This window comes from Nematolebias whitei, chromosome 9 (assembly GCF_014905685.2).
Source record: "Nematolebias whitei isolate Nwh7 chromosome 9, NemWhi1, whole genome shotgun sequence".
In the NCBI taxonomy this organism is placed as follows: Eukaryota; Metazoa; Chordata; class Actinopteri; order Cyprinodontiformes; family Rivulidae; genus Nematolebias; species Nematolebias whitei.
In genome coordinates, this window is record NC_056506.1 from 22,552,572 (window position 1) to 22,562,972 (window position 10,401).

General features: G+C 42.7%; 1 protein-coding gene across 1 annotated transcript in view; it reads right to left on the bottom strand.

Moving 5' to 3' along the window:
• pappa2 (pappalysin 2) overlaps positions 1-10,401 on the bottom strand; it is a 102,564-nt gene that overhangs the window by 665 nt on the left and 91,498 nt on the right. Inside the window, exon 26 of the mRNA XM_037681554.1 lies at positions 3,001-3,099. Coding sequence (XP_037537482.1) covers positions 3,001-3,099 — 99 coding nt within the window. The remainder of the gene's footprint in view (positions 1-3,000; positions 3,100-10,401) is intronic.

The window sequence follows — 10,401 nt, forward strand, 5'->3', positions numbered from 1 at the left end:
GGTACTGTTAGCAGCATGGTACTGTTAGCAGCATGGTACTGTTAGCCCAAAGCCCGGGCCCCATAAGAAGAAGTGCCATTGGTGTGTTAGGGGTTATGTTTAGGATAAGGGTCAGGTTTAGGCTATATAGAAATGACTGAAAGATGAATGTGTCAATGCAAAGGCCCTGTAAAGATAGAAAGACAAACTTGTGTGCGTGTTGGGTGCAAGGGGCAGTGGGGGTCACGTAATAGTTGTTATTTCTGGAGTCAACTCCATTCAAGATGGCTGTCACAGTTAAGCAATATTAGCAAGCACAAAAATGTCTGAACAATAATGCAGTCAATTTGACAGATATTGAGTTAAAGTTTGGTTTGGTCGCAGCTGAGCGTTATCCTCAGCAAATACTCTGAAGGCTAACAAATCCTGCGAGATCTCACGACATCACAGTAGGTTGTGCAGAACCTTATTTACAAGGTTGGACAAAACGACTACAACTTTGTTCCTTCTCAGCAGAAGATGTTTGTTTAAACTCTGGCATGAAAAGCAGCCGTGATATCAGCAACAAAAGAAACCATCCAGATGACCTGACTGAACATTGTTGGATTTATACCTGGATTATTGAGCATGAACTTTGGTGCAGCCACGATAGACATTCCTTCAAGGAATGCTGTGCCTTTAAATTTGTAAATAAGTGGATTTGGACAAAAACATGACTAAAAGTGTTTGGTAACACTCAGTAAGAGGGCCTCCCAGCAGAGTTGTTACTTTTCAACTGTAACAACAATCATAACCCCAAATGGGAAAAGCAGACAATAAAAGTAACATTTGCCTGACCGTTGTGTTTTTGCTGAAAGGAAAGCACCCATTAATGCTCACTACCTCTCTTCACAGGTTCAAAGAGAGCTCCAATAGCCCCCAGAAGGCCGATAAAGTGCATGTGAAATGCTTCAACGTGGCCTTTGAACGGCAAGAAAACCCTTGTTGGTCTTCAGGGGGGCCAAGGAGGGAGGAAAACACCACCGTGGAGGTGAATGGATGAACACATGTTAGGAATCAACAACAAGAGGCTGCCAGCTCTTGTCTAGGAAGCGAGCCATCACCACAGGTTGCAAAATAAACTCTGGTGCCCTGTGAAGCAGTCTGTTGCAAGAAATGTAAACATTCGCTCCCGGAGAGCAGAAATGGGGGCGGCGAAGGAAAACTGGGAGAAAGAAAAGTGAGATGAAGTAAAAAAAAAACTGAGTGGGAGTCATGAAAAAGAAAATAACGATGATGGCATGCAACAGAGAGGAGACGAGTGGGAGGTGGCAGCTTGTCAGCCTCTCGCTGCTGATTGCTCCTTCTTTTGAAAGGAGACGGGGCTGACGGCGGGGTAATCAATTCTCTGAGGGCTCTCAACAAGCTGCAAAAAGGCCAAGCACCACTGAAAATACCAGCAGTCCCGTTTAGCACAAATTTGCACTTAACCGTTTCCCTAACAGCGCCGCTCAGATTTAGGGATGTCGGATTACGGTGAGCCGAAAACCTTCTGAATCCTTTTTAACAGCCTCGGGAAGAGCTCATTCACGTTACAGACATAAAAACAACATATTTTAGGGATGTTTCTGCGGGTTTAGAAGTGACCTCTGGATAAGTTTTTGTTTTATGTCATTGACAAAATATGGGGATCCAGCACACAGGTATGTGAGTGAAATCAATCATTTAAACAGAGGCAAAATGAAACAAATCATTTGATGTAGGCCATGTGCAGTCAAATCTTGTAATTTCTGACACCTGCGTGGCTGCACCACATCGAACAACGTGTCCTGCAGACAGACCCCCTATCCTTAATGTCCTCCCACTCCCCACCCACCTCCTTGCTCCAGCTCTCTGCTGGAGAGGCTGGTGGCAGTCAGGATGCTGACACTGAGTTCACTTCCTTGAAAACGACCCCTGCTCATAGAGTTGTTGTTTTACAGTGGCCGAGAAAACCGCAAACCATCAGACACCTTTCTGCTCTTACACTTACACCACCCCCCTCCACACACACACCTCTTCCCTGTAAAAGAGCAGTTAGTGGCAGTCTGGCAGCTCATTTATTATGACGGCAGCTACAGACTCACTGAACTCCTTCTCTATTAGGAAGTGAGTCATGGCGTGCTGAGGACATGAAGGAGACAGCCCGGGCTCGGCCAACTGTAGACCAGAGGAATTATTAGGCAGGACCCCCTGAATAAGTGTCATGAAAATGGGGTTGTACAGTAGCCAGAGACATATAGGAGGAAAAAAGGGTTAGGGGGTGGATACTTCCCAAACATTCACATGGGAGAGACTTTCTCATGAAAGCACGGGAAAATAGGAAGAAAGATGTATTTATTTAGGAGCAGCTGAGGGAACGAGCGGCCGGTTTCTACCCCTGCTTGACCTGCGCCTGCTCGTTATTATGTAAACCATTTCTCAGCCACCCAACATGTGCAGCAATCATTCATTACAATTAGTCAAACATGACACATGTGCATGTCACAGTGAGCACAAAGCGGGGAAAGTTTGTTTGGATGGTTAACGCAAAGATGCCCAATATTTGTCGTTAACTGGTCAGGCCTCAAAGACAAAAGACCTGCATGGTTTGAAGTTCCTAAACATGAGTGGCAACATGTGCAGAGGTGCAAAAGCTTCATGAAAAAGTGTACAGCTGTGCTGGGGTGATGAAAGGTGCTTATTTACAAGCTGAGTGGAAAAGCTGGAAGGCCCAAATCTCCTCTGTTGTTTTAAGTGCAGAAGACTAAATAGGCACAGTCGCTAAAAGAGGAGAGGGGAAAGTAGCAGGGATCCGTGTTTATTTGCTTAGCTGAAGTCGGCTGTGGCGCGGCACGGCGCTCGTGCCAAACCAGACTTAATTCCTACAAGTGCAAACAGGAAGAATCTCCCTCTGAATCCAGCTTCAGGCTCAAAGCTTCATTTTGATCCCAAGATGTTAGAATAAAAGCTGAAACCAAACGGGGACACAAACCTGACCTGACAGTGTGATGAAACCTTTACCTTTTTAGTGGAGAGTGTGGACGGGCAGCAGTCTCCTCCATCGTACTGGCAGTAGGCCCGGTTGTTGATAGTGTCACACCAGCCATCTCCTCCAAAAGGCTAAACCCAACATGCAAACACAAAGCAGTGTTCATAAAGAAAATCCTTATTATTCCTCCCACGGCATCGTTAAAATAAACCTATTTTTCCTTAAAAGCATATGTTTTATACTAAAGTGCAAACATTGCTGTTAGGTTGTTTGAAACATATGCCAGAATAATGAACAAGCATTGCTAAATATGCGCCAAATATTTATAATAGGTTATTATCAGAGGATCTGGTGTGCCCATCTAACAAACAAATGGTTGAGATTCAGTTCAACACAACAGGAAAACAAGATTTATTTATGCAAAGCACTTTATTTGTAAACTATTTTTTGCAGTGTCAATGTACAAAAACTACTTGCAGTTAAATAATGGCAAAAATAATTCATTTGATAAGAACAGTCACATTTATATGTGGTTATAAAACATAGCTACTTATGTAAAAAGGAGCAAAATAAAAGCTTTATTGCTGCATGCAAGACTTTTTTTTTAGTGCTTGTTAAAAACAGGGACCTTATTAGCTGGACTTAGTTGCCTTTTAGCAAAAACCAGACACAAAACCAAGATTTTTTTCTGCAGATTTGTTTGATGATATAATAATGACCATAAAGGCAAAACTTTTATTTTTGTATTACTACCTACATTACTCCATTACAACTTAAAACTTTTATTTTATCTTCCAGATTCTTTGGAGACTGTTCAACGTATCTCTCAGCGTTTGAGAAAATTTTAATGGTGCAGGCCTATAAGGCAATATCTGAAATCTGAACAATGCTGGACAAAAAGCAGTAAAAAAAACCATAAATATAAGCCTATAAAACTTTGGTAGTATTCTAGTGTTTTGCATGATTAAATAGATTTATCCCAAGCAAACTGGTTGGTCCACTAAAGGAGTGAACTGCTTAGTGGGGGAAACAGTTTACTTGGGACTCCTTGGACTGATGAAGCCCTCCGGATAGAAGGCGAAACGTCTTTCCACAAAAAAGAAACTGTCCAGATGACCTGATGGACCATTATTGTATTTTGTACCTGGATGATTGAGCACTAACTTTGATTAAATAATTTGTAGATTTGTAGCTCTACCATAATTCATAATGTTCATAATTTGAGGGCCCTGAGGCATCTACAAAGGGCAAAGTTCAAACAGCTGAACTCCCAGGTGGAATGAGTTCTCCAGAATGTGATGGGACTTCCTGATGCTGTAAAATCGGTTTATTTCATGGGTGTGTGATGAGTAATTTATTAAAGTTAAAAATATATATATATATTCTGCCATTCTTTGTCACATATCAAAGACCAAATTACAGGAGGAACAGCCTAACACAAATTCCCAGACCTTTATCTTCCTATTTACCTCTGATTTCCTACCAAATACCTGAGCAACAGATACATCTAAAAATATTATATCATGAAAAAGATCAATTGCTTTTGTTAACCACTTCAGAAAGTATATTGCATAGATTAATTACACATAGAGTGAAATATTGTGAGCCTAAGTTTCTAGTAATTTTGATGATTATTGCAAAACCCCAAACTCAGTGTCTCAGAAAAGTAGAATATTGTGATAAAATTCAATAATGAAAACTCATGCACAGATGAATCCTAGACATGAGCTATGAATGTTACAATCCTCAAGTCAAAACATTCCTGAACCAGAGACAATGTCAGAATACTAATAATCACTTTCTGAAGTAACTGACGAAAAAATTAAAAATTGAACTTTTTCACAAGTTTCAGTTTTTTATGATAAATGGACTGTACTTGTGGGCAGCACGGTGGCGCAACTGGTAGAGCTGCTGCCTCTCAGCGAGAAGGTCCCTGGTTCAAACCCCGGTCCAGGGGCCTTTCTGGGTGGAGTTTGCATGTTCTCTCCGTGCATGCGTGGGTTTTCTCCGGGTGCTCCGGTTTCCTCCCACAGACCAAAAACATGCATGTTAGGCTGATTGGTAACTCTAAATTTTCCCTAGGTGTGAGTGAGAGAGTGAATGGTTGTTTGTGTCGTTTGTCTCTATGTGGCCCTGTGATGGACTTGCGACCCGTCCAGGGTGTACCCCGCCCCTCACACAGTGACTGTTGAACATGGGCACCAGCGACCCCCGTGACCCAAAATGGAATAAACGGGTAAAGATAATGGATGGATGGATGGATGGACTGTACTTATATAGCACCTATCTATCTTATCGCAATACTCAAAACTATAAAAACACTATAATATGTGCCCTCCTTTACCCATTCATACAGCACTCTACTAAATCTATACAAAGACTCATCAGTGCTTTATCACATTCATACACAGATGGGACACATATCAGAGGCAATGAGGGGTTCAGTGTCTTGCCCAGCAACACTTAGCATGTGATTGCTGGTGGAATCAAACTGCCAACTCTTGAATTGGAGGACGACTGCTCTAACCACTCAGCCACAGCCGCCCCATAATGATGTACCTGACTAAGGATTCTCCTTTGCATTAATTCTCTGACAATGGCCTTCCCGTGTATGAGCCTTGCTCCACCTCTTGGACTCTGGACCTTGAAAGTTTGCCCCTCTGTCAGATCTACTCTCAGCATTAAAGACCTCTCTCTCCAGCTGCTTGCCCACCACTTACGGTGACGTCATTAACACCACTGTCACCGCTCCTCCAAGCTCTGGAAGTTGGCTCAGCCCTCGTCAAACTCTCCTCACCTATCTGAGAAGGTTAGTGGCTAATCTCCTGCTGTTCTGCACATTCTCAGGGTGCTACAACCAACTAACAGTGTTCTGTCTTTTAGACCAGTCCAGTGAGAGGATTCAGACTCCCATCGGCAGTTTTAACATACTTTGTAATAAAAATTCCATCCATCCATCCATTTTCTTTACCCGCTTATTCCATTTTGGGTTACAGGGGTCGCCGTTGCCCATGTCCAGCAATCACTGTGCGAGGGGCGGGGTACACCCTGGACGAGTCGCAAGTCCATCACAGGGCCACATAGAGACAAACGACACAAACAACCATTCACTTTCTCACTCACACCTAGGGACAATTTAGAGTTTAGCCTAACATGCATGTTTTTGGTCTGTGGGAGGAAACCGGAGTACCCGGAGAAAACCCATGCATGCACAGAGAGAACATGCAAACTCCACCCAGAAAGGCCCCTGGACCGGGGTTTGAACCAGGGACCAGCTCGCTGAGAGGCAGCAGCTCTACCAGTTGCGCCACCGTGCTGCCCCTTAATAAAAATTATAAATCATAAAAAAACTTGGATCTTGTCAATTGGTACTGTGTATTGAGATAGTTCTGGAGTTTAGTACTCATGCTGTGCCTTTTCTTCCTCTACAGCTTTAAGGTCATCCTCCTAACAACTCTTAAGGTTTTACAGTAATGTCTGTATTGATAACTGATATTGATACTTAGTGTCTAATGACAGTATGTGGGTTGTTCAGTATGTTTTAAAGATGCTTTCAGTCCAAATCTAAACATGTTAAATCAAGAAACTGTAATCTTAAACACGTCTTTTACAGAGTGCTAAAAGTGAGGAGTTATGCAGATGACCTGGAAGACATCGTCTCTCCAGTCTGAACAAATGGAATAGGTGTGCAATAATCCTGTTTCCATCTGAGCCAGTGCTCTATTTGATACTTTAGGCAATATTTTATACATCCATCCATCCATCCATTATCTTTACCCGTTTATTCCATTTTGGGTCACGGGGGTCGCTGGTGCCCATGTCCAGCAATCACTGTGCGAGGGGCGGGGTACACCCTGGACGGGTCGCAAGTCCATCACAGGGCCACATAGAGACAAACGAGACAAACAAACATTCACTCTCTCACTCACACCTAGGGACAATTTAGAGTTACCAATCAGCCTAACATGCATGTTTTTGGTCTGTGGGAGGAAACCGGAGCACCCGGAGAAAACCCACGCATGCACGGAGAGAACATGCAAACTCCACCCAGAAAGGCCCCTGGACCGGGGTTTGAACCAAGGACCTGCTCGCTGAGAGGCAGCAGCTCTACCAGTTGCGCCACCGTGCTGCTATTTTATACATATGGAATATAAAAAAAGATCTTGTCTGAACTAGACTGTCCTTATCCTTGCCTTGTTAAGAAATTACTATCACAAATTGGCATTTGCACAAATATCTGGAAGAAAAAAAAGAAAACATTAGAACCTGGTGTTTCATTTGTCTTTAGCCAAGAGTTGAATGACCACCATAGAAAGAAGATCCAGAGACAGAACTGATTCAGTACACTTCAGTTACTGAACACTTTTAAGTTGCCACAACCGAGTGCAAACGAGTAACACCAGGTAAAGCAAGAGGCAAGATTGATTACTGTGTAGCCTGACGCTTCCTGTGGCAGTAATTTAGACACTACTGAGATGTTGCGTGTTTAAATGTCTTAAATGGATGGAGACGTTAAATCTGCAGTGCTTATTAATGACCTGAAACCTGCAGCTTAAACTGCTTCCACTCTAAATGTTTGTGAAGATCCTGAATTACTGCTGGTTTTGGCGGTCCCACTATGACAAATCGATTCACTGAATATAACTCAGCAAGAGAGGCTGCTTTATTAGATGACCTCTGACTATCACTAGTAGACAAATTGTATTAGTTATGCTGCACATTACTGGTTAAGAGCACTTCCTAAAGCTGGTTTGTGTAATGCGCTGGCCAGTACACTAGAACTTCTTAAAAAACTATGAAGCGGCACAACATTTGTGGAATTTAAATTACATTTAATCTGAAACGCACCACGATAAAAGCCATTTTTATGTTTCCCTTTAAATCTTAAGGTTTTCCTTCAAGTGCCAACAACATGAGAGTACGTGCAGAACGCCAAAGAGCCTTTTGGCTTTGTTAGATGGTTTGATGAAGACATTTCAAAGAGCCTACATGTTCAGGGAGAGAGCAGCTACTAGAAAGAATTCTGCTATTTTCTCTAGACTTCAAAGAAATTATTTCCAGTGGGGAAAAAGTAGCTAAAATCACCTTTTTTCTGCTAAATGGCCATGGCTTGAATAAATCTTTCTAAATCATAAATCTTTCTATTCTTCCTAGATACTTTAGCAGCAACTAAACTTGAGCTCATGTATTTTTATTAACTAACTTCTGTTTCAAGCTGCTGTGTTAATTCATATTCATCTGCTCACACAGACTCATGTTCGTGCTGCTGTACAGCGTATTGTTTTTATGCTATTAGTGCTTAGTGTAGATTTAGTTGATGTTTTTCTTAGTTCATATCTGAGAACTTATTACTGTTTTTCTTTTACATCTTATTGTTGGACGTAACTGGGACCCTGTGTACATAATTTCGCTCCAACACATGAACCACGTGTGGTGCGAACGACAATAAAGAATATCTGTATCTGTATAGTCTAAGTAAGATATGCACACAGACTTGCATAGCCTGACAATAAGTTTTATTTGACCTTTACAACATTTGTAACTAAGTATTTTCTGCATTTAACCCCATACTTTCAGAATAAAAAAAAATACATTTCACACCAGGTCTTGTGTTAGGGTTAATTCGTGAGTTCATTCTTCTTCAGGCATTATCCATCCATCCATTATCTTAGATTTATTCCAAAGTCGGATTGCAGGGGCAGCAGCTTGAGCAGGGAGGCCCAGACATCTCTTCTCTTTCCACAGCCACTTCTTCCAGCTCTTCTGTGCGGACTTCAAGGTGTTCCCAGGACAACCAAGAGACATAGTCTCTCCTGCATTTCCTGGGTCTTCCCTGGGGTCTCCTCCCAGTCGGACATGCCTGAAGCACCTCCCTAGGAAGGTGCCCAGGAAACATCCTTACCAGAGGCCCAAACCACCTCAACTGATTAGTCTTGATGTGGAAGAGCAGCGGTTCAACTCTGAGTCTCTCCTGGATAACTGAACTTCTCACCCTATCTCTAAGGGAGAGTCCAGCTACCCTGCAGAGAAAATTTATTAGAACCACCTGTATCCACAATCTCATTCTTTCGGTCACAACCCAGAGCTCGTGACCATAGATGAGGGTAGGAACGGGGACTGACTGGTAAATAGAGAGCTTTGCCTTACAGCTCAGCTCCCTCTTCACCACAACAGACCGGCACAGAGTCCGCAATTCTGCAGATGCTGCACCAACCCGTCTGTCAATCTCACGCTCCATTCTTCCCTCACTCGTGAACAAAACCCCGGATTTGGATACAAAAATATTTCCCAAGCTTTAAACATCCCAAGGAGCACTGTGCAAGCAATCATATTGAAATGGAAGGAGTATCAGACCACTGCAAATCTACCAAGACCCGGCCGTCCCTCTAAACTTTCATCTCAATCAAGGAGAAGACTGATCAGAGATGCAGCCAAGAGGCCCATGATCACTCTGGATGAACTGCAGAGATTTACAGCTGAGGTGGGAGAGTCTGTCCATAGGACAACAATCAGTCATACACTGCACAAATCTGGCCTTCATGGAAGAGTGGCAAGAAGAAAGTCATTTCTCAAAGATATCCATAAAAAGTGTTGTTTAAAGTTTGCCACAAGCACCTGGGAGACACACCAAACGTGGAAGAAGGTGCTCTGGTCAGATGAAACCAAAATCCAACTGTTTGGCCACAATGAAAAATGATATGTTTGGCGTAAAAGCAACACGGCTCATCACCCTGAACACACCATCCCCACTGTCAAACATGGTGGTGGCAGCATCATGGTTTGGGCCTGCTTTTCGTCAGCAGGGACAGGGAAGATGGTCAGAATTGATGGGAAGATGGATGGGGCCAAATACAGGACCATTCTGGAAGAAAACCTGTTTGAGTCTGCAAAAGACCTGAGACTGGGACGGAGATTTATCTTCCAACAAGACAATGATCCAAAACATAAAGCCAAATCTACAATGGAATGGTTCACAAATAAACATATCCAGGTTTTGGAATGGCCAAGTCAAAGTCCAGACCTGAATCCAATCGAGAATCTGTGGAAAGAGCTGAAGACTGCTGTTCACAAACGCTCTCCATCCAACCTCACTGAGTTCGAGTTGTTTTGCAGGAAGAATGGGCAAGAATTTCAGTGTCTCCATGTGCAAAACTGATAGAGACAAACCCCAAGAGACTTGCAGCAGGAACTGCAGCAAAAGGCGATGCTACAAAGTATTAATGCAAGGGGGCCGAATAATATTGCACGCCCCACTTTTCAGTTTTTTATTTGTTAAAAAAGTTTGACACATCCAATAAATTTCTTTCTACTTCATGGTTGTGTCCCACTTGTTGTTGATTCTTCACAAAAATTTAAAATTTTATATCTTTATGTTTGAAGCCTGAAATGTGGCAAAAGGTTGAAAAGTTCAAGGGGGCCGAATACTTTTGCAA